The 26,142-nt window shown below is 39.3% G+C and overlaps 1 protein-coding gene across 5 annotated transcripts in view; it reads left to right on the forward strand.

Moving 5' to 3' along the window:
- Positions 1-26,142, forward strand: part of GRIA2 (glutamate ionotropic receptor AMPA type subunit 2) — a 512,702-nt gene that overhangs the window by 331,131 nt on the left and 155,429 nt on the right. For all 5 annotated transcript variants that reach the window (XM_078676989.1, XM_078676984.1, XM_078676985.1 and 2 more), the window contains exon 6: positions 21,321-21,482. In XM_078676989.1, coding sequence (XP_078533115.1) covers positions 21,321-21,482 — 162 coding nt within the window. The remainder of the gene's footprint in view (positions 1-21,320; positions 21,483-26,142) is intronic.

Genomic DNA, 26,142 nt, shown 5'->3' on the forward strand with positions numbered 1-26,142 from the left:
CGGGGAAGATTTCCTCACTGCAAGATGAATCCAGGGTGGATTGGTAGAAGTAGAAAGTTTGATTGGGAGTCTGATAAAGTTAGACAATCCATCATTAAGTCCCAATGTAAGAATAAGAAGTATTTTGACGCTAAGCATGGCACTAAAGAGGTGGATGTCAAGGTAGGACAGTATGTTAGAGTTAAATCAGCAAGGAAAACTGGGAAATTGCAATCTAAATTCTCTGATCCCGGAGTGATCACCAAAGTGATGAGAAACACTGTTGAATTGGATGGTGGCACTATTCACCATATGAGTCGTATTGCTTTAGCTGGGAATACTTCTGTAAAGGAAAAAGATATTTTATTGGTGGTTAGATGTGTTACCTCAGTTTGAGAATGGGGATGGGTCTGGAGAGCTTTTAATACAAAACCAAATACAAAATCCTGGGTCTTTGGAGTTTCATAGCATGCAATTGAGTGAGGGTTTGGACTCTTCTATCAGTGAAGAGGGTGCTGACAATCACAGGGAGAATGAATGACAACATCTTGAGTCCTGTGACCAACAACGGATCGGAGATTCAAATGTGGAGAAAGAAGTACGTATGGAAAAGAGTGTTGTGTTAGATAAACATACAAGACATGGAAGACAGATTATTACTCCAAAGAAGTTTGAGGATTTTGTTCGTTTTTAATTATATTTTATTTTGTTTACAGTTGCTCTATATCTTTGTATATGTTTAGTTAATTAAGAAGGGGGTGTGTAGTAATGGCATATATCTTTAAGGAACAGCATGAAAGAATAGTAACCATGTAATTGTGGAATGTTGTATATGTAAGGAATGTATTCCATTTCTGCTGTTAGAGATTGTTATGATTCATTCTTCCACTGGTACTTCAGTGAGCTGCATGCTATTTTATTTACTCTCTTACTTCAATCCTAATAAATATATTTTTACCTAATTTTAATAAGTGTCATCTATACACTTATTTACCTCAACCATCACTACATGTGCCTATCTTTTTTTTACTTTAAAGTGAAAGTTTATTGAAAGAATTTGCAATGATAACATATGACAAAATAACAGAAATGAATGAATTCAAAATACATACAATTTAAAAGGGATAAAAATATAAATAAAATACAAAACATAAAAGCACCAGCAGAAAACTAGAAATGGTGATAGTAGTAAAGCAGACTGCGAAAAATACAATTTTGATGAAATTCTGAAAAAAAGAACATAGCATAATATAGGAATTAGAAACATTTATCATAACTACATTACGGAGGCTTAAGTACTTCTTCAATTCGGGGATTATGTGAGTGTGCAATATAGGCGGATTGGTCCAGGAAAGAAGTAACTGGGAGGTATAGGAGATATCTTTTTGTAGCTAACGAAACAGGATGTATGTGAGCCCTATCAAGTCTATGATGATAACACACACCATACCACCATGCTTGAAAAGAAACTTGAGAAGAATCTTTCCAAGATTTGATAATCTGTTGGTAAGATCATGCTAAAAGTAAATCAATTATAGAAAAATCACGAGATTGGACTGACCATTAATCAGAAACACTACCTAGAAAAAGATTAATAAAATTGAAAGGGTATTTGGACTTAAAAATCAAGTTAATTTGTTTCCATACTTTTACCCAAAAGTTATAAATATGAGGACATTCAAATAACATATGTTTGAGGTCCGCAAATGGATGGTCACAAGTCCAACACTTGGAAGGTATTGTGGGATCCCATTTATGAAGTCTAACAAGGGTAATAAATAATCTATTATAAACAAAAAATAGAGTTTGAGTTGTATTAGCCGCTCTAGAAGACTTTCTTAATTTAGACCAAATCTTATTCTAATGGGAGATGGGAAAGGTTGATAGAAAGTCAATCTCCCAACAAAGGTCAGTGTCAGTCTTATCTCTATCCTCCGGGATTGAAGCTATATGTTTATATATTTGGGAAGCAGATGGTAATGTGTCTATTAATTTACAAACAGAAGATGAGGAGTTTCATTGCATTTGTTCCGAGGAGAGATTATGATAAGCTTTTTGTATTGTTAGTGTAAGTAAATTATATTTGTTTTCATAAGAGGTCGGAAGTAAAAAATAAGAACCTGACCTGCAGAAAAAGGAAGACTAGATCCATCCTGACATAATTGAGTTACCCATATCAGTCCCTTAAACCGCCACTCATTCCAAAATAAAACTCTATTGTTAATTTAAATTAAAACATTATACCAGATAGAGGAAGCTAAAAATGTGTCTCTTGATGACGTGAATGAGATAAAAATAGGAGAAAGGATTCTGAAAGTATTATTGAAAATTGGATCGGACAAGAAGCTAGGTTAAGAGGAAAAAGATAAACACTCTAACAAGGAAAAAGGTTGATAATAACATTTCTCCAATTCCGCCCATAAAGGTAGAGGTACAACATCATTGTGTTGTAATAGCTGAGCCGATTGTTTAAGACAGAATGCCTGATGATATTTGATCCAATCTGGAAAATTAACACCTCCCATGAGTTTTGGTTTCTGAAGTTTACAGAAAGACATCCTAGATTTTTTCCCATTCAATAAAAATGTAGATAGAATTGAATAGATTTTTTAAAAGAATTGTTTAGGAACATTAACCGGCATGTTAGATATATAAAATAATATAATGGGAACAAGCTTCATCTTAATGGAATCAAGACGTCCCCACCAGGATAAGAAAAGGGGACTCCAGCCAGAAGTAAGATCAAGTAAAGTCTTAGAGAAAGAATTTAAGTTCAGAGTTATAGAATTCTTAGCCGAATCTGAGAACAATAAACCATGCTATTTAATATGGGATGGATTCCAATGAAAAGAAGACACACTGAAGTCGGCATGGAAACAAAGCTTGTTTAAAGGGAGAATTTCGTATTTATCCATGTTCAATTTATATCCTGAAACTTTTGCAAAATTGTCTACTTCTAATAAGAAAGCAGGTAAAGAAAGTTGAGGATGGGACATGAATAAAAGAATATCATGAGCATAGGCTGAAATTTTAAGCTGGGAATTACCATATAAGAAACCAGTAATATGGGGATTAAAACAAATCTTATTAGAAAGGGTTCCAGAGCTAGGATAACTAATACAGGGGAGAGAGGGCAACCTTGTTGTACACCTCTATTGAGAGGAAAATAGGAAGATAAAAGCCCATTAGCTAGAATAGAGGATTTGGGAGAGGAAACAAGCAAAGATACACATTGAATAAACTTAGGACCAAAACCAAACCAGGAGAGGGTAGCAAAGATAAAAGACCAATTAACCCTATCAAATGCTTTTTCTGTGTCTAAAGCAATCGCTGCTAGGGAGGATTTATGGGATTTGGATTTACTAATAACATTAAAAAATAAACGTATATTATCTGAAAGAAGTCTACCTTTAATAAATCCAAATTGTTCCTTCCCAATTAAAAGTGGTAAAAACTTGTCTAGGCCTAGAGCTAACATTTTTGCTAAAATCTTATAATCTAAATTGATCAATGAGATTGGTCGGTAATTTTTGTAAAATTGATGATCTTTTCCCTCTTTTGGAAGTAGGCAGATCAGAGCTTCTTAAAGGATCCTCTAGAAGAATTAGATTAAATGAAATAAAGAAAGAGTTGATGTAATTTAGGTAAAAGAAAAGAGGAGAAGTGTGAGTAAAATTCAATAGTAAAACCATCAGGGCCTGGAGCTTTACCATGATTAATGGAAAATATAGCAGTCAAAATGTCTTGAATCTGAATGTCCTTTTCTAATAAGGAAAAATCTAAATCGGGGTGTGATGGAGGGGAAATGGAGAATAAATAACTAAAAATATCATGTGTTTCTCGTAGAACTTCTGGAGAATAAAGAGTTTGATAACATTGAGTGAATTCTAGAAGAATGTCTTCACTTTTTTAAAGAATTTGATTAGAAGAGGATAGGCTAGAGTCAATAACAGTACATTCTTTCTTGATTTTCATATAATTTGCAAGAAGTTTCCCTGATTTATTTTGACCACCATAATATTTCGCACGAGCCTTGAGTAGGAAAGATTTAGCATTATCAGTAGATATTCGATTAAATTCAAATTTGGCTTGAAGTAATTCTTTCAAGGTAGTCGCAGAATGGGATCTTTAGTAGGAATGTTCTAGTGTCTTAATCTGTAAAGTGAGGTTTTTAAATTTATTAGACGCCAATTTCCATTTTTGAGAAACAAAATTAATAATAAAGTCTCTATAGGTGGCTTTAAAGGTATTCCAAACAATTTGAGGTGACATCCCGGGAGTTTCATTTTATTTAAAAAAGGTATGAGGAAAATGTTCAAGGGAGTGTGTGAAATGTGAATCTGATAGGAGGACATTGTTAAATCTCCATTTTCGGGTTCCCTGAAGAGGAGGAAGGAATTCGAAACCTAAAGTGATTGGAGCATGGTCAGAGATCAAAATAGATCCTATATCAGAACTGATAACTCTCTGAACGAGTTTATTAGACATAAAGATATAATCCAACCTAGATTGAGAAAAGTGGGCAGGAGAAAAGAAAGTATATTCATAAGATTAGGACTACACAATCACCAAGCATCTACCAGAGATCTTTGAGAAAGCGTTGATGTAAATTAAGAATGCATGTGAGAGGGTATAAATTTGGTTTTAGAGTGTCTGTCAAAAATGGGATCAAAAATCATATTGCAATCACCACCCATGATCAAATAGTCATCAGAGTACGTCATTAACTTAGATAAAACTCCTGGCCAAAAATATTTGTCAGTTGCAGTAAGTGCATACAGATTAACAATTGTTATTGGAATCTTATCAATCAATAAAGAGACAGAAACCCATCTGCCATCACATTCTACATCTTGAGTAAGTATTTGTTTATGAAGACGTTTGTGACATAAGATAGCTACCCCATTAATTTTTCCCGATCCTGGAGAGGCAAATACCTGACCCACCCATTGGCGCTTTAACCCGTTTACTGTGGCTAACATTCTGCCGCGGTGTGGGCGTTCTAAAGGGTGGGTGGGGCTGCGTTGGCCAACGGTCATGCGCAGCACCAGGGAGGGAGTGCTCGGGTCTGCCGTTGGCCGATGCGAGCATAGAAGGGGTTAACTTAGCAATTTCTTTATCGACAATATGATTTTCTTGTAACAAAACAATATCTCCTTTTAAAGAGGAAAGATAAGACAGAACCCTCAGACGTTTTATAGGAGAACCTAAACCTTTAACATTCCATGAAATCACTCTTAAAGTCATGTAATACATAACATTAACTTAATAACTTTACTGAATAAGAAAACAATTATAACTGGTGCATTATCAGAATAATAAGAAAAATAAATTATGAGAAGATTTTGAAACATTAGCAATGATATAATGAGAGTTGCAAATTGGAAAAAGAAGAGAAAGGAAGGATCAAGGATAGATAAAAGAATAGGCAATGAAGACTATTGTAAAGGGAAAGAAAGAAAAAGAAAGGAAAAAGAGAAAGAAAACATATAACAATGAAGAATATAGAAACAAAAAGATACCAAAACCATATAAGTGATACAAAAAATGTCATGCCAAGAACACAGAGAAAAGGTTGAGGGTAGCGGAGCCACGGGAGGAGATGGCACATTAACCAAAGCTCCAACGACGACAACGAGAGGAAGACAAAATACCATCAGACAAACGGATATTCACACGAATGAAAATGGATGAGATTAAAACCTAATGAGGAAGAATAAGATAATAATTATAAATAAAATAACAAATACATCATACAAAACCACAATCAAAACATTATAACAAAAAGGAGAAACAGATTAACAATAAACTGTGAATCTGGAAACATCCATGTCTTCTTGTCTGCAATCTTCCAAGAATTTTTGAAGGAGGCGAGGATCTTCACATGTAGTAGTCTCATTTTTGTAAGTGACTTTAAAGAGACAGGGATGGATAAGTAAAAATCTGCAGTTAAGATCTTGTAATGCTGGTCTCATGTCCAAAAATTGCTTCTGTTTATCTGATGTGGCTTTGGCATAATCTTGTGAGAAGAAAAGATTGGAACCCTGCCACGAGATTCTACCTTTAGCTTGGGCAGCTTGTAAAACTTTCAGCAGATCCGTGTTCTCCAAAAAGTACAGTATCTCTCCTTGCAGTTTAGTTGATGAATTTATCAAGTGAGAGATATGACCCAAGTGGTGAGCACGTTGAATATTCAAAGGAGGAGCTACGGGAATATCTAACAGCTTTGGAAAAAAGATTGAAATAAGGAGATCGGATTTGTACCTTCAAGTCCCTCAATCAAAGCATAAATGCGAAGATTATTGTGACTATTGCGATTTTCAAGGTTTTCAACCTGTTTCTAAAGACTTGAGATCTGTAACTGCATTGAGGGAATGTGAACCACATTAGATTGAAAGGAATCCATATTATTCTCCAAATGAACCACTCTACTCTCCATTTGGGACCATTTATCATCTAATTGCTGCAGACGTGTATTGGTCTCCTCCATATAAGGTTTAAGGGCCTGATTTTTCATCAATAATTAATTCCATTGATATAGGAGGCGGAGAAACTGTTGGTGATGGTAGATCTTGTTGACCCTCTTCACAGGTGACTGCGCTGATGCGATAGGGAGTTTTTAAATTACATTGAAACATTGAAACGTTAGATACTGAAGGATTTGATGTTACCTGCTCTGAGTCTATCATATTATCTTGAAGAACACTGAAAGGGTTGGAGTCTGCCACCAAGTAGAAGACATTGCCCTAGAGCATTCAGCTGACTTTGTTCTCTCCATACAAGAAAGTCACAGAGAAGTGATAATATAAAAAATGCGAAAGAAAAACTACAAAACATCCCAAAAATTACCCAAAAATATTTAGGAGTCACAATTGAAAAGAGAGTTTGCCATAAAATCGATTTCCATGTAAAAACATCCAAGGAGAGTAGATATAGTGAGTGAGATTAACAGACCTCATATCAAGAAAAGAGAACTAGTCTGAAAAAATTATCTACCTCATTCTGTGAGGTGAATTCACCGCTCGCGGTAAAACAAAATGGCAGCCGGGAGTTTCAATTCACTCGCGTCGGCCCGTAATGGAGGAAATATGCATACCGCATACAGCGGGAATTCTTAGGAAATAGCTCACATTGCTCCCATTAACGTCTGCGAAGCAGCGGCTGATTTCCGTTCGCTGATGTGGAAGTTGCTGGAAAACAAAGAAATGCTCCCGCTCCGTCATGGACCTCACGGGAGTGCTGCCATCACCGACGGCGTCCAAGCCACACACCCCCACTAGTGAGCCTATCTGATATTAGTAATTGTGTAAAGAGCTTTCCTACCAGGGAAAACAGGTGTTATTCTGCTTCTTCACTCCTGTCATCCAATATCAGGGTGACTAGGTTCATCTTAATTTCTAGCCTATGATTTCTTTAATTGTATTAGTTAGATCTGTCAGCCTTAGGGTGGTCTTCCCCCAAACTTCTTGCCTTACTCCTCCATATTTTTGATCTCCTTTTTGTTGGCCTTAGGACTTTACACTTTACCACTGCTTACCAGTGACAAAAGTGAGTGAGCTCCTTCCCTAAAACATGATAACATTGGCTTGTTCCCAATTGCCATAATTAATCTACCAATTAGTCCCTAGTAGAACAGTATTCCATGTACTCAGGGCCTATAAATTAAATGCTAGTAGTGGGATTGCTAAACACACAAGATGATGGACGGAATGTTGCACAATGGCAAAACATTCACCCCCAGTCACAGATCTGGGTTTAATCCATCGTTATTTTGCTCACCAAGCCGGTCATGGCCATATGCAAATCAGTCTTTACCCTGTGCCTCATAGGAACAGTCCAGACCGAACTGACAAGCCATGTCTTCCCTGGACCGGAATCAAGCATCCTAGGACCGGTTTCTGGCTCTCAGCCTTCTTCAGTCAGGATAGCTTGACTCCAGTGGCGTAGTGAGCACAGGACCCATGTCTGGGCACTTATTGTGCCACCCATATAAGTAGCCTTGCAAACTTGTCTCAGTCCTGTCCTTGCAGCCTGTGTATGCAGTTTTAAACTACTATTTTGACTCAAACCTGCCTTTTAAATGCTATAAGCCACCCTTAAGGTAGGCCCTAAACAGCCCACAGGGGAAGGTGAAATGTATATATAAAGTAGAATATGTAAATTCAAGTTTTACATGCCCTGGTAGTGAAAACCTCTTAGACTTGTTCTTCACTACTGCAAGGCCTGCTTCTCCCTTAAGATAGCATTGGAGTTATCTTGCTACATTTAATAAGTTGTAGCTTCCTAATGGGAAAAGGTAACCAGTTCATGTGTGGTGTTGTTTGAATTGTAATGAAGAATCTTTGTTTATGGTGAAGTCGAATTTATGATTACAGCTTTTTAAAATGCCACTTTTAGAAAGTTGCTATTTTCCTGCTTTAACCATTAAGTCCCTGAAGCATGTCTCTCGGTCACATGACTGAGTGTATCTGGCAGTTGGACTTTTTGTATTCCTCCTAGAGAGCCAGCTACAATAGAGAGCTCAGGTGTGCCTGAATGAGCCGTCGCAGGCAGGATGGGAGGGCTGGGTTTGGCACAGACCTACTTACACCTGAATAGGCTGTGCCCTGCCTCCACACAAAGGATTGCATACTCCACATAGTTAGTCTGGAGTCTGGAGTCTGGAGCCTGGGCAGGGGTGGCAGAAAGTCTGTCCATTCCAAAGAGAAACCTACAGCAGAAGGTTGCTGTGCTTCTTTGCTGCCAAAAGGACTGCAACTCTGCTTCTGTGCGTCTCTGCTGGTCTGCTGCAGATGTCCTGCTTGCTGATAAAAAAGATTGGTCCTGCAGCCCTCATCCCAGGCTGAAGTGATTCTAAGGTCAGCCAGCTAACCTCTTGTTCGGAGGTATAAGGACATAACAAGATCCAGAGGCCCTGCAACTGCCTAGCTGACTTGCTGTCTGGATCCATAACTGGACCTGCTTGAACCATGCTGGCCTCTACTGGAGTGGATTCCTGACGACCAAGACCTGCCCCTCATGTCCTGGACCCTCGGTGTAGCCTCAGTTGAGATCCCCTGAAGTGTATGGCTTTTTTGGGAAACCAAACAGGTCTTTTGGCGCCAAAACCTTGCTGCTCGTGTCCATCACCAACATGAAGTTCTAGAGAACATATTCCTCACACACCAGCATAGATTACCTTGGTGACTGCCAATGTAAAGGTCCAGCCATGAACGTCTGCTATGCCGCCAGGATCTTTACATTACATCAATCTGGAATACCTGACTGGCCCTTTGAGCTGCTTCGACAGCCATCTGCAATGCTCTCCCTGCTTCTCGCGGCCCCTTTAGCCATGAACGGAAGTCTTGTCGCTGGACTGAGAAGGTACCTCTTCCGCGGGGCTAACCTGGTCCCTGTATCCAACCACAATTCACCAGAACTTGTGATTTTCTCCCACACTTGCACAACCAGATAGCCATGAGTGGTGCTTTGTGCTTTTTGGTACTATTTTCACCTAAATCTTTACAATTGCATATCTCTGGTTCTACTGATTGGATTTTTTGTCATTTTGAACATGTTTTATTTATTAGACTTTACTCTCTTTTTCTAATCTGTTGTGGGGTCCTTTGTGTGTGATATTTTCTCTTTTTTACTGTTTGAAGTGTTGCACAAATACTTAGTTTACTACCTCTAAGTTAAGCCTGACTGCTGCCAATCTACCAGAGGGTTCTGCACAGGTTAATTTAGGAGGTTGCTTGTGAATCACCCGGTCAATGATTGTTACTGCTGCTTGAGAAGGGCTATCACACCCTTCAACCAGTAACCCAATGTCTTACAGTATTGATATTATTTTGCCAATATATTTGAATCAAATAGTAGCTCCACCACATGTGACAGTGCTAACATGTTGAATTTTACCCAAATATTGTGTGAAGAGGAACTGGATTCAAGTGCCATCTCATAATATCTTTTACACATATACACACACACACGCATGCACACACATACACATACACACACACCCGAACTGCTCGGCCCATAGAGGGGGAGGGGGTCCGTGTATCAGAAATCGCTGCTTTTTTGAAGCGTAGATATTTACAAAGACATCCGACTGCACTTCATTGCCGTGGGACTCATCGAGTCCAATTCCTAATTCCTTCTCCCATATTAAGGCATGGGATGTCTTAAGTATTAATGTCGGGCCAGACAAATATTGATGTGCAGGAGTAATTCCATTTTTAGTGTCTCTGTCTCTCAGAAGAGATTCTAACCGAGCAAGAGCCCAAGTGATTGCTTTTGCTCTCAGCTCAGAAGTGGCTCAGAGTTGGGTGATTCGAAAAGTCTTATGGCCTCCGAGATGCCACTTTTGATAGATTTCTAAAGGAGAAAGACATTTGCCCTTTTTAATATCATTTACCAATTGCTGCAGTTTTGTGCCAAAACCAGGTCTGAAATCCCCTATAACCTTGGGCAGAAAGTCTGGGTTATTTGAAATCGGTCAATTGGAGGGGAAGGAGGTCAAAACTCCCTTCCTAACACGAGCCGCCCAATGGGACATGGTGATTTGAGGGGATTCTAAAAGATCCAATGCCTTTTTTATGTGGGGGGAGCCACAGAAATGTGTAAATGGGTTTGCAATACCCTCTTTCTACTTGTACCCACAGTTTTACACTATCTGGAATGGTCAGATCCAATAATGGTCAGAGTTTGGCCACCCTAATGTATCTGTTAATATGGGAAAAGCCGAAAGCACCCTCACTCCATCCTCTATATAAAATATTATTAGCCACACTTTTTGTTTACCCTTATATGTGATGCCTAACAACCTGTTCTGAGTAGTTTAAATTGTGTTTATCCAGGATTACAATATGAGGATCTTAAGCAATGTATAATAGTCTGGGCAGAAAGTTCATCTTAATAGAGGTTAACCTTCTGAATCATGTAATATACAAACATGTCCTTCTATATAGGAAGTTATAAAGCATGTCTAATAGGAGTAGAATGTTAGCCGTGTATGTTTTCCTCAATATGTTGTAATATGTATTCTCCAATATTCTATGGAGAGTGGTTCAGATCAAATACTTCTGCTGTCAGCAAATCTGTCCATTTACCTAGCAGGCCTTGGATATTGTGGTGAGTTGATATATTGTAATTATTTTTTTTAAACCCCAAATCTTGGTAAATTCCTTTATTTCTTTGACCTTGAACTGAGCTAAGTGAGTTATATACTGTAACCAAGCTATACCCAGCTGATGAGCCCATAGCAAGTGCAAAACTAGGTTCCTTGTGTTCCTGTTCAGGGAAGACCTGGCTTGGCAGTTCGGGGTGGACTGTTCCCATTCGAGCAGTGCCAAGACTGATTTACATATTCTGGGTCCAAACTGAGGTGGCATGGTGGGCAAAAACAATGAATTGAGATGCGGGCTGAGCACTTGCCAGTGGCAGAGATTAAGTCAAGCATTCCATCTATCACCTTGTTGTTGTTGCACTTATCTAACTTTGAACATAAATCTCCAATCCAATCTGTTGAATGCTTTTTCTCTGTCCGATGATGGCAGATTCATTTGGGTTTTCGTTCATTTGACCATTTGGCATAAGTTAATTGACATTCAAATGTTATCTTGAGCTCGCCTCCCAGTTATGAAGTTTGATTGCATGGGTTGAATTAGGACAGGCCATATTTTTTCAAGTGATTTATATAAAAGCTTTAAAATATTTTAGAATCTGTATTTAGGAGGGCTGTCAGTCTATACGATTCTCATAATTTAGGACATGTTTTAGGTTTTAATATCAAAATAGCCTCCGATTCCACCATTGATTTAGTTATGTTTCTCTTTCAAGAATATGTATGTGACATGGGACCTTCTCATATTTCCTTGAATGTTTAAAAAAATGTGGCAATACAACCATCTGGACCTTTGGCCTTATTGCTGAGTATGGACTTTATGGCCTCCATCACTGCTTGTTGACTTATCAGTTTCTATATTGATTCTAGCAGTGCAGAGGGAATATCAGAATATTCCATTACCTTTAGGTAATCCTCTTGTTTGGATTTAGGAGTATGTTCAGCTCACTGTAATTCTGTATAATATTTATGAAATATCTGTATAATGTTCTCTAAGTTATAATTATGTATGCCTGAGGGATGTCTAATAGATTTAATCATATTCCTGTTCTGGGCTAATTTGTTTTTATAGTCCAATAATGTTTCTGCTTAATATGATTATTTTGTTTTTAGCATACTTCTTGCTGCCTTCCCCTTTGCAATGTGTTCTAATTCACTACTCACTATGTGCTATGTTCTAAATATCTTCCTGGATCACGTGTCTTCATGTTTTTTTTTCTTCAAGCTTGCTATTTCACACTCCGGTGCTGTCATTTAGGCTTTATTCGTACAGAAGAAGCTTGTTTTGGATGCTATTAGTTACCCTACTATTACTGTTTGTTGACCTCTCATCTATTTGACATTGATGCAAACAACTCATCATATTCTTGGAAATAGTTCTCTAGTGCTTCTTTTCTATATTGTCGGAAAATATTAGATCTGTAAAGTCCATTTCATTCATTCACCATTGCATCAAAGGTGTGATGTGGCTTGCTGCAAGCTTAAATTGAAGGAAAACAGGTGAATTATCTGATAAGATTTGAGTTTCTATTTGAGTACCATCAATTTCCCTTACATGTCCTGTTAGAAATTGGATTCCTTGTTGGCAGAGGTATCCACCCTGTCCAAGTAGGAACCACAATCCTAGTCAAGGTAAGTCACAAACACACCATAAACTAAACTTTTGCTAACCTTCTGGTAGGTTTTCACAATGCAGTCAGGCTTAACTTAAGAGGTGATATGTAAAGCATTTGTGCAACACTGCAAACAGTAAGACAGTGAAAACACCACACAAAAGATACCACACTTGGCTTAAGGTTTAATTTATTGAGAAAAAAAAAAACTACAAGAATACAATAAGTATAACCGGAGTTGTGAATTTTTTTAATTAAAACTGAAATGTAGTACTTAAAAGCATAATGAGCCAATTATGGTTATCTGGTCGTGCTAGACCATGTCAAATCCAAATATTCAAGCTGGCCTCGGTAGGGCATGGTCAGATAGAGGGACCAGCCTTGGACCGCTGTAACAGTACCTTGGTTCACGGTTGTGGTCGCTGTCGAGGATGAGATACGAGGAACAGAGGAGGGGATGCGTTGTCCCATTCGGATGTAGGCAATACATCGGTTCCGACCAGTACAAGTTGGAGATGTGTTGTCATCGAACCACAAGATGCATGCAATGCATTATTGTAATGCAATGCAAGTCAAGGATGCATCTGGAACTGGAGTTGATGTGCTGCATAGTCAGCGATGCGCTGTCTTCGGTCCTTGCTGCAAAGACGATGCATTGCTTGGAGAGAGATGCACCGTTCAGAGCCATGCAGCAACAGTGATGCATGGGTATTTCCTGGAGCACCACTCTATACACACTTCTAAGGGTCCAGGACTGGATTGACACCACTTGGCACAGCAGATGGCAGAGTGTAGGTGCTGTAGATGGATGGTTGTTAGTCTTTGATGTCCCTGAGACTTCAAAACAGGAGGCAAGTATACAAGTCTTTGAGTCACTTTGGCTCCATGTTAGAGAGATGCAGGTCCAGTACTTCTCACTCCCAGGCAAGAGGGCAACATGCAGCAGGTCAGCAGAGCAGGAGTCCAGCAAAGTAGCAGTCCAGGAAAATGGCAGTCCCTTCAGCAGCACATCAGGTCCAGAAGTGGAGTGAACTCAGGGCGTCAGAGGTACTATGCTCATACCCTGTTGTATCTTAAAAATGTGGGAGACTTCAAAGACGGACCTTTGAAGTGCACAGTGTCCCTACCCTTTCTGCCCTGGCTTCAGACTCACTACAGGGGGGTATGCAGCCCCTTGTGTGGGAACAGGACACAGCGTATTCAGATGTAAGTGTCAGTGCCTCATTCCCAACCTGAATCAGGATGTGGATGTTCCATCAGTCACACTTACACTCCCTTTGTGTGTGGCTGTCTAGAGGAAATGCACAAAGCCCAGCCTTCACCCACCCCGGGATGTGTATTCAGAGACAGGCAGAAGGCACCAAATGGCTAAAGTAAGAAAATGCCAACATTCAGAATTTCAATTAAAAATCAGACTTCACCATGAGGTGTGATTTCAAATTGTGATTCCAGAAACACCAAACTTGGGAATCCACTGTCTTCCCAATTGAAAATGACACTTAAAAAAAGTAAAAAGGTAATCACAATTTTATCCTATGGAAGAGATACACAATGCAGTGGTTTTTCACTACTAGGACATGTAAAACTTAAAACTAGATGTCCTATGTTTTAAACACACTGCACACTGCCCTCAGGCTTCCCAGGGCCTAACGTAGGGGTGATACATATATCCAGAAATGGAAGGCTTGGGCCTGGCAAGAGGGGTAACTTGCCAGGTCCCCTTGCCAGGTCGACATGACAGTTTAAAACTGCACAAACAGGCTCCATAATGGAAGGCCTGAGACTTGTTTAAAGGGCTACTTAAGTGAGTGGCACAATCAGTGCTGCAAGCCTACTAGTAGCATTTAACTTATAGACCCTGGGCACATAAAGTGCACATTACTAGGAACTCATGATATTCAATTTGTGGATAAGTCAAAGTCACCATGTTTTAAGCAGAGAACACATGCACTTTAGCACTGGTTAGCAGTGGTAAAGTGCACATAGTCCTAAAGAGAACAAAAACTAATTCAGCAAAAGGAGCAGGAGGAAGAAAAAAAGTGTGGGTATGACTCTACAGAAAGGGCTATTTGCAGCATGTGCCCTCTGTGTAAACAACATATCAGTCCTTGAAAATGTCTTAAGAACGATGTAGAAAAAGGTATATTCCCTATATAGTCTTTGATGTTCCTATAAATTGTCGACACATTCTAGATCTTCAACCCTTCAATCAAGGGCAATGGTGAAGCATTTTCGCCTCCTCGATTCTGAGCTCTATCAAGGTCAGGGTCAATAGTGAGCTCAAAATCCCCACTCAATATCAGAATGCCCTCTATTAATTCCACTAAATTTCTCATCAACTCTTAGAAAAATATGTTTTTGTTAGTTGACAGCATGGGCGAATACTAAGGCCCCCTGGGCCGTATTATGGAAGTGCCCCGGGGGCGCAGTGGGTGATTGCACCCTCTTTGTTTCCCCTGGGGTACTTTGATATTACAGAAGGGGCTGCAGATGCTTGTGTGTCCCCTTTTGTAATTCCAATAGCGCTGGTGCAGATAAAGAGCGGGTGTTATCATCAGAGGGCATTCCCCCATTTGCATGGGGCAAATGAGGGATCGCCTCTGTCTCTGTGCCCGCGCTGTATTGTAGATACGGGCGCAGAGGCAAAGAAGCTGTGATGAGGTGCACGGACAGTGCACCAACTAAGAGGTGGCACACTGTCAGTGCGCTCCCTGATTTCAGCCCTATGGAGGCGAGATAGGCCAGACATTCCCTAGCAGGCGGGTGCAGTCACTCACTCCACCCGCCTGCAAGGGGATCTCTAATCCACCTTCAAAGTGCGTGTGGCTTCCTGCCTGCAATGTGGAGCATGGAGCGGCGCAAAGCAGCTGCTTCTTTTTTAACATGAATGCGCTGTCCCCAGGGGACAGCTCATTCATCCTAATACATAGCGTTTTCCTTGTTTGCACCGGGAGCACCTTTTAAAAGGCCAAATTAGGAAAATGCGCTGCATCTGTGATACAGCCCCTGGACTCCCTCCAACAACCCCTTTAGGAACAGCATTTGGTCCTCCTTTCTATATCGATGGATTGCATTTGAAATGGTATGCCCTTCTGAAAGCAATTGCCATCTTTTTTGCTTCTTGTTACCTAGAGAAGGGTGTTGGATGGCATATACCTAGGAGTGCAGTCTCTATATCTCTTTTTCCATCAAGTGAGTTTCCTGTAGGAAGGTTACAGCAATATCTTTGTAATTAGGCCATTTCAAGAGTGTTTCCTGTTTGTTTTAATGGTGTCTTTATCCCCTGTATATTGAGGTCTTATTTTAAAAGGAGTCATCTTTATCCCATGATTCGTCTATCCCGTTCCAACACTCTTCTGTCCCCATTCGGGGGTAGGATTGTTCTTGTTCATTCAGAACATCCCACAGATATACTATTTAGTGATGGGTATAACTTGTATAATTTGTTGTATAATAATTATGCAAAAGTGCAACAAAATTACATGAGATTGCGCTATATTACGCAAGGAGCGTAACCCCACACTTAACACTTTTTTTAGCTGAAGATGAACCCTTGTGTCCAAAATAGACCGACGATGTATTTTGCGCTAAGGAAACAGCGCTTATTGCAACAGAACAGGAAAAGCAGCAGCCTCTCAAGCTCTGCTCCTGTGCTCTTCTGAAGTCAATTTTGCCACAAATTGGGCAAAATTATGCATGAAGGCAAAATTGCATAATTTTCAGTGATTTCACTTCACAAGAGTAACACAAAATTACTTCAATTTCTCCTATTACTCTGTTGTAATTTAGATTTTATTCAGGCCTAATCCTATTGCTTATTTTGGATCCCACTAGGCAATCCCTGATTTTGAGGCAGCATTCGGATTGTATTCCAGGCAGCAGCATGATGTTTCGAATTTTTAATCAAATCACAGCATTAACTCTCCTCCTGTGTCTCTAACTCTATCTGAATTACACTTTCTAGAACATAAACCAAACCACTCCATGGCTAAACTTTACATCACCGACTCATGAGTTACTGTAAACACTCTCCACTAATAGTAGTTCAGTCTCTTCCTGGCTCTATTAGGGTTAATATCCCTTGAGCAGACGTTTCTTTAAAACCAGGTGTGTTCCTCTAATATTTGTTGTATATGACTGCTAATGGGACAAATTTACATTAGTTTTCTGCACTTTGTTTTTCCTCAAACAACTGGTCTTTTTGGTTTCTCAAGCTCCTGATCATGCATTGTTGTGCCCTTTAGATTCACCATCTTGTATCTTTGTTTTTAGTCAAGCTGTTTTCTGCCGACATGTCTGTTTCCTGTGATATATTGATTTTGAGGATGGTTTCTGCTCCCTTTAGTGTGTATGATGTGTATTGATTTTTTGAGGGGAGATAAAATTCTAAAAGTATGGGGCCTCATTTATGAGGCCTTGCGTGAGTTTTGCGCTTCCGATGCGTCACTTTTTGTGACGCATCGGCGGCGTAAAAAATGCCTCCTGATGCGCACTAGTTACAAAGTGACGCATCTAAGCAGATGCGTCACTTTGTAAACCCCTGCGCTACATTATACCTGCGTCAGGTATAATGTATGCAGAGGGGGCGTTCACCCGCAAAAAGCCTCGTAATAGTGACGCAGTGAAATCTATGAGATTTCACTGCGTCACTTTTAGGATGCTATTGCGTCAAAATCTTGCGCCTGCCTCACAGCAGGCGTAAGACTGACGCAAGCCCTTTCACATGGGGCTTTCCCCATGTGAAAGGAAGCATTGCTGGAGTTGCGTCACTTTTGTGACACACTCCAGCAATGCGTCACTTTTGCGCCTACAGATACGTCAGAAATACTGACGTATCTGTAACTTCTTGCGATATGATGCGTCATATTATAAATACGACGCATCAATCATGTCGCAGGGAGAGCGCAGTGAAAAGTGACGCATCGCTGTTTTCACGCAGCGATGCGTCACTCTTCATAAATGAGGCCCCCTGGGTCCCTGGGAGCGCCTGGACGCCTCAGGGCAATTGTTGCACTTTATAAATATTATTTTCATTTCATTTTATTTCATTTCCCTTTGGTAGGAAATTTAGTTTTTTCAAAGATTGTCAATGACCGATTTAGATTCCCTTTGTTGTGCAAATGTGTAAGCAGAAATGTGTTGAACGATGGCTATTCCATCTCCCTTGAACTTAATTTGTCATCTTTCATGAAAGATTACTTCTTTTAGTTGGAAAAAAATGCACCTTTGGAAGTTCAGCGTTACGTTTTTCTGGCTGTGCTAGTTGGAGTACACTCTGTGAGTCTGTTGAGGATAATTTATTTTGTATCAGTGGATCATGCACAATAGGCTTTGTACATAAAATTCAAAATACTGGATATGGTTGTCTAGGTCACTAATGGATTTGTTAATTTCTTATGTATTGATGCCATTTCTTTTTTGAACTCCTGCATTAGATCATGAAAATCTGTTTTGGTGACTGGGGCTATCATCTCCGGAGAGTTCTCTGGCTTGTTTGGGGGCTTGTGGCTTGTCTAGCTTTTTAACTCAAAAGGCTCCTCATGTGGAGCCCCATTTGATGCTTTCATTTTATTAGCCACCATGTTCATGGAGGAATTTGCGCTGGTTTAAATTCTGAAATACAAATAACAGCTTTATGGCCTACATCTCAGCCCACTGAACGTTTTTACTGATTACATCCCATATTTCAGTAGGAACATGTATATCTACACTTTTGCGTAAATTTACACTTTAAAATAATGAACAAGCCAAAGCAGCAAAGTTACTCAAAAGTGTAAGAACACATTTACTCATGTAAATTCACTTACATATGTTTATGTTGCCAAGTCATCCTGTGTGACCTGTGCATGCTCATTTTTTGCCTTCTGGTACTAGTGGTAACTGACTCTGTCTGTTTCTGGGATCTGTCTAACCAGGCCCAGGGCCAGTGTTATGTTGAAAACACAGTGTAAACACACACATGCATTAGGGTACACTATGTATTAGGGTGCACTCACCATTGGAATGGCTGACCCTATAACTCCCTAGTAGATAACACGGCAGGGGGATTAAAACTACCTATATGTCCCTAGTATGTGTTAGGGAATGGCAGTTTAGAGGCCAGCAGACCTTTTTGCACTTGCATGTGTGCACTGCTGAGTGCCTGAAGGTCATTTTGAAAGCAGCCCTGCCTTGAAGCACAAATTTTGAAAATAAATTAGCTGCAAACTCGACATTGGGGCTAGGGGCACTTAAAAATTAATAATCTATAATATGTTTGCATGTTCCGAAGCCCCATGGTCTCCCCAAGGTATCTCAAGGGTGGGGTCATGTAATCATGAGCAGGGTCCTTATATAACATGGTTTATATAACCTGGGGATAGAGAAGTTGAGCATTTCACTTCCCCCATTGTAGTAAAGTGCCTCCCAAAATTGACGTTGGTCCTAAGAGCACTGTGGAGTGAGGATCTACATTATGTATGCAAATCCAGGATCCCCAAGGTCTCCCCTAGGTGTCCCCAGGGTAGGGGGTCATTTAACAGTAAGCAGGGTCCTTATTAAAGATGTTTTATATGCCCTGATCTTGGAGAAATTGCACATTTCAGTTTCCCCGTATGATAACATTGCAATAGTTTATAAATGCATAAGTATTGCTAGGAAATGAAATAATGTCATTCAAAGGCTTAGAAGAATGCTATTAATAAATCCAACAAAATGCTATTCTTGAATTTATCCTCACTTGTCCAGAAAATAAGTTATAAGACATTCTTGTATATAAGCCACAATTCAGCCTTCCTGTAGTCTTTCTGATTGGTCCGAGTTAACAGGATTAGCCAGTCTCCTTTGATGAAGTGATAAGTGGCTCACCCAGAGAGAGGCTATCTGCTGGAGAGATCTCTGCTACATAGGAATGCCAGAGCACGGGGGATGGGTCGTAAAGCATGAAGCATCAAAGGAGGAATAGGACAGGCACGGAATGCCAGGTCCACCTACCCCCATCCCCTCTGACCCAGCCAGGTGAGAGGCTTAAGGAAGGACTTTGTGGATGTTAGGGGGTAGAGAGCTATGGAAATGAGCCATACTGGGAGTTGGTTTAGATAGCGCTTCATGCTCTGCTGAGATTTCAGTCATGTTGAACTTTGGAGGAATACCCTTTCTGAGAGAAAATTATGCCACACTTTGGAGGCAGGGGTTCAGGGTTGCCTTGCACCTCATTGGACTGCAGTGCTCTTCTGCTTGAACCCAGAGAACACTGTATAAATATGTGAGAGGTGCAGAGCCTCTCAGATTTTCTGCTTGAAACTAAGAGAAGAAGAAGGATTGCCATGCTGGAAACTTGATTTGCACCACAAGGCCCTGAATTCTGACTGACTGTGCCTGCTGTGCTATTTGGAACTACAGCCATGTGGATGTACCTTGCTTCTAAAGGTTTAAAGAGTGGACTCCCTGCAAGCAACAGGTTAATAGAGCTCACCTGCATCATCACCACCATTGCCTGGAGGGCATCCAGTGGACTTTTAAGGGTTTTGACCAGGTGTATAGTGGGAATTGTGGTCCCAAACTTTCCAGGACCATCTTGGAACTTACAGCCCCTTGGATTATATTTTGGACCCTTTGGACCCTCACAAGGAAATTCAGGAAGAAGTGTCAGAAATGTGGTGAAGTTTGGAGCAATTTTGTAAAAAGACACTCCATTGGGTGACTAAGTGTTAGAAAGTGTTTACTCTTTAAAAATTCATATATCTTGTTCCCTACATTGGATTCTTGTTGGTTTGGTGCCATTTTAAAGATAGAAATATTTCCTTTGTTTATAAATTGGTGTGGGATTTTTATTGTGTCTTAATTATTTACTGACTTGGTGTTTTTAAATGGTTTACATACCTGTCCCCTAAGTTGAGCCCGCCTGCTCATAGCCAAGCTTCTGATTGCTGAGCATAGCAATAATTAATTGAGACCTATGATGAGCTCTAGACAGTGTTAGTGGCCTTATGGCCAGTGGTAGATGTATATTTAACATTACTAATAGCCCACTTTCCAACAGGCTACCTTTGTGATAGGCCTCATGATGTTAGTAATATGAAGGTTTTGACTGATGCCATACCTAATAATGCATCACTGTTATTTTCCTGTCTCTGAGTACCATATTATTTAATACAAGCATTTCCACAGAAAGCAATATTATGCAAACTGAAATGTAAGCAATTCTGGCTGTATTGCACTCAGTGCCTCCAATAAAACTGCATCAGTGCCATGCTGGTCCCTGCACTGACTCTGCCAAATATGTAATCAACTTTCAAAAATAGGTGTTCCTTGATCAAAAAATAAACCAGTGAATTTGTTTTGTGTAATCTAATTAATTCAGAATTTCATGTTACCTGAAATATGTGAATTTTCCCTATTCATATGACACATATGAGTTATATTTAACTGAACTAACTATAACAGCCGAATTTCACTGGTTTTGTACGAGTGAAATGTCCAACTAACTATAACGTCCCAGAAACCTATGGTTTTTTTTCAGTGAATATATATATATATATCAGTAAGTCCATTGGGGTCTTCCGCCTCCCAGGTGAAAAAAAGTCTAATAGTATAATAAATTCTAGGAAGGAAATAAAACATTATTTGCTGTTATTGTTTTCCAGGGGTTTACTGATGGAGATTTATCGAAAATTCAGTTTGGAGGAGCTAATGTGTCCGGATTTCAGATAGTGGACTATGAAGATCCTCTGGTGTCTAAATTCATGCAAAGGTGGTCAACGCTGGAAGAAAAGGAATATCCTGGCTCACACACATCAAATATTAAGGTACACTTGAATTCTTTTATTGCTATTTGTAACTCTACATTCACTCCTTTAGAAGTCATACTATTAGCCAAGCATAAAACAGCACTCCCAATTGGTTACTTTCATTCCTATTTTATGACCTCTATTTTAAAACTCAACTTTGGAGGCTATATATATATTTGTAGTATTGTGCATAATCTACTAAAGTACATTTGCACCTCTAGTTCCCCTCCCACCTCTAATCTGGCAGAGAATTCCTCACAACAGGTAAAACCGAAAAGAACTGAAAGGAAAGAAGAGGGAAAAATGGTTTAGAATGGAGGAGGCTTGCAAGAGGAAGACTGGACAGAAAAGGAAGAAAAACTGAGGGATAGGAAAATGAGAGGGGAAGAAAGAGAAAGGAAATGGAACAGGAACGCAGAGAAGAAAAAGGTGGAAATCAAGACTCAGATAGCATGGAAGAGAGAGGAGAGATACACAGAACATAAAGTGATAAAAAAAGAGTATGGGAAGTGTAAAAAAAAATAGAAAAGAGAGAAAGAAAGTTGGTAGGAAACCAATGGATTGGTAAAAAAGAGACAGGTCATGTTTTCTCTGTAGAATGGACATTTCTGATGTTTGGAGCAAAAACGTACATGTTCCCTTCTCCTACTTATAATCCATTTGATTTAGTGTATGTTAACTAAAGCTTCAATCTTTCAATCCTTGTGTTGGTATAGATGTAGTTACGTTTGTTCAGGGATAGGCAGGAGGAAGACATTGAGCAAAACATTTGAATGACAGGCAGGATTGATAAAGACTGATATGTGTTTTCTCACTCACCCGGTGGCAATTTTAACTCACATTTTAATTTTAACCTTGGGATGTAGGCAATCTGAAACACATTTATTGCAATGCTTACGACCTAACAAATCAACAGAGCATGTTTGTGTTGAACAGTTAAATGTAATTCCGTTAAATAAATACGTCAGGCGTTATTTGCACATATTTATAGTGTGTTAATTTAAGTTCCATATGCAAATATGTCACAGGTTACAATTAGTAAACTTTAAACCAGATGTTAGATGATGATCAAATGTAGAAAATGATTTCCTTTCATTTTAATTTTCAATTTGTGAAACAAAAATTCCCCAAGGCAACATCCAAGATGCCGGGCACGGGGTGCTTACTATTCGTGTTGCACCAGGAAATGTCCGTCTTAAGGAGACACATGAGGCTGACATTGATAGGCCCACAGTGGGATGGCAGCTGACCATGTACATTTTGATGAGGCAGTGGGAATAATAGTGAATACAATTGCTGGAATGGATGGGAAGATGACAAGATTATATGATGGTGCTTCCCACTCTACAACTTTAATGAATATCCTTGTGCCTCCTGAATTTGAGCAAACCACATGCTGTACACAATACCTTATGATGCTGGCCATTAGTTCTAATGTTTATATCAGTTCTAATACCTCCACCAGAAAATTTGAACAGGAAAATCATTTATTGAGCACATTCTTATCTTATTGACTCACTCCCATTCTGTGTTTGGAACACTCAAGTTAAAATGAGAATGTGTCTAAGGTCTATCCAAGGTATTTCATGATTACTGTTGTGCAAATAGGCAATGTCAACAGTAAATGTTATGAAATTTACCACGTCAATCAATTGTTCAGCAGTTAGCATTGTCTACGAGAAACCTGTTAACCAATAATCATGGTAAACACGTGCACACACACAAAAATTCATACACACTCTCTAATGAATGAGTCCCTTAGAGTAAATAGGTAGCAACTAGATATATGGCAGACCAACTCCAGCAGATCACCCCTTTCAGCGCTGCTTCTCCCTTGAGCTGCAGCCCGTATTCAAATCTAAACACTGAAGAAAAGAACCCGTAGAACAAAAGCAAACTCAGCCCTTATATTTTAATAATTATAAGTTGGACATGATCATGTTCATACAATAAAGCCTAACACGACTACCAAAAAACAGTTTTAACAGTTAATATTGAAAATCCAGCATCAAATAATAAATAATTAAAACATATGCAATACAATATACAAGATCTTTTTCTAAATACATTCTATATACAAAATATTATCACATGAGAAATCAACAAACAAGGGTAGGACTGAATAAACCCAACACCTACCTAGTAAGAAAATTCATAATCTGTTAGTTTCTTTTGTACCTGTATGTCCGTACTGAACCGGTTCTCCTTTCCACATGGTTACTTAGTCCCTATTGAAAACACATTATCACTTTTCACTCATCCGCTCAACTTCTTTCTTCACTATAACCTCCATAATTCTTAGCAAAGGCAGTTTGTGTGCTCAATTTTGCATCCTGCAGTCTCAGGGAATTTCTCAATAATTCCAAAATTTTCCTAGATTTGAAAAATAAACTCTTGCCTTTTTCTTCCTTTTCCCCTCTCATCTCTCGTACTCATTGACCCTGAATATTGAAATCTTTCACTGCATGCATCAGATCGTAATATCTTATAAATCCAAGTGCCTTGTGAATATCTAATGTTCTCCTTGACTTTTTCCAAATCCTAATCTGCTCTTTTTACTATACCCATCCATCCTGGCTTGAATCCCAAGCCCGACACCAGCCCTCTCATGATACAAAAGAGAGGTTGCTCAGTGGCCATATAAAGAGTGATCCTGTCTGTCCACAACATCATCTTAAACTTCAGTTCTATATGTTTTCCTCCATTTCTAGTTATTGTAATTTCCCTTCAATTACTTCATTGATCTTTCAATGGTGTCATTGCCTCCTTGGCCGTGCAATAATAATTCTATGCTGGATACCAGTTCTTTTTCAGATACTCCTTCATTCATTCTGATTTCAGAAGGGTGCCATTATCCATCAGTGAACTGGAATGAAAACCATCTCTTAAAACATATTCATCCATAATTATTATAACAGATATGTTATCCGCTTTTATTACCTATCCCTGTTTCAGGCCACTTGGAAATTAAGTCACTAGTTCTTAGGATCCACCATGGCCAATGGCTTCCTGCTAGGAATATCAGCTACAGTGTTCTTTGCCCCTGGCACATACTCAGACTTATAATGAAAATCTCGAAGATGCAAAAACAATCTCCCTATCCTAGTGGATGGTATCGACAAGCCATCAGTTGTAAACAGATTACATGAAGGCTTGTGATCACTAAATAAAGTAAATTCACAATCCCAAAAGTGACCCATAGAACACATGAATGTTGGAGATTTCCTCTCTCTTGCTGACAACGTTTCTTCTGCTGGCAAAGCTCTTTAACTGTATGAAGTAACAATTTCTCTACCCTGCTCCACCTATGGGGTCAAAACTATATCCAAAATTTGCAACTCACATCAGTGGTGATGAGGCTTTTTGTCATATAGTCAAATCCATGCAAGAAAGGCCCCTTGCAAATTGCCCTTTTTATCTCCTCAAAGGCATTGCTGTTCACATTACCTCTAAATTTAGATGTGTGCTTTAACAAACATTACAACCGATATACCTTCTCAAAATAATTGGTCACACATTTTTTATTAAATTCAGCTGAACAATGATCTATAGGCTTCTTTGTTCTGTGGCTCTGTTGCCTCTAACAATACCTCTGATAGTTTCTGTTTAGGATTAATACCATTACAATACAATGCATGCCCTAGATAAGTTACTTCTTGTTCTTTAAATTTGCACTTAGGGATCTCAGCACTTAACCCATTTTTGTTCAAAGTGTCTAACATTCAGCTCAATGGCATATCATGTTTTTGTTTTCTTTTTCCCAGAACTAGGATGTAATCTTGAAAAAATAAAACACCACATAGATTTCTAAATTATTTATACATCAATCTTTGAAAAATGGCTACAGATAAGGCCAAGACTAAAGGCATCCTCTTTAGGAGCTAACACTAATTTGAGTAACAAACATGGTCAGGCGTCTGCTCTCCCAGTGTAAATGTACTTGGCGGTATGCCTAACAAAGGTCTAATGCAGAAAACAGCTGGACTCCCTTGACCATAGCTAACACCTTATCAATTTTCAATAACGGAAACTGGTCAACCACAATATAATTATTCAGTTCTCTTAGCTAGAATCATAATCTGACTTTTCTTTTTTAACATTGTGCAGCCACCAACAGGGATACCCATTTTGAAGATTCTGCATGTTCTATAATCCTGCCATCCAATATTTTATTTAAGTTAAGGGTTGACCACCTCTCTCAAAATCAAAGGTATGTCCCAAACTTTGTGTAGCTTGTGGACTGCAAAGGATTTAAGCACGATCTGATGAGTGAATCCATTTATTTAACAGTATTTCCACCGAAAACCCTTGGAATTTGTTTTACAGCTAACTCTCTTGATATGTCACTTCCATGTCTCACTAACACTTGGTCCCAGCTATTAGGGGTTAATACAGTATGTAGAGATGTTTGGTCTCCCCAGCTGAAAACAGATGGTATATCTTTGGCCACATATAATCTACACCACACTTATCTATATTGGAAATGAAACATTTACACTCTATACTCTAACCATTCAATTGGTTCATCTGTATAGCTCTACAGGCGCAGTAGGTTCAAGTGTTAGACCTATCAGCCTCACGATGGTCTTCCCTATACTTTTTGCCTTCTCGCCACCTGTTTGTCCTCTACATTAAAAGCTACTAGTGGGCCTGCAGCACTTACTATGCCACCAAAAAG

This window comes from Lissotriton helveticus, chromosome 2_1, assembly GCF_964261635.1.
Source record: "Lissotriton helveticus chromosome 2_1, aLisHel1.1, whole genome shotgun sequence".
Classification (NCBI taxonomy): domain Eukaryota; kingdom Metazoa; phylum Chordata; class Amphibia; order Caudata; family Salamandridae; genus Lissotriton; species Lissotriton helveticus.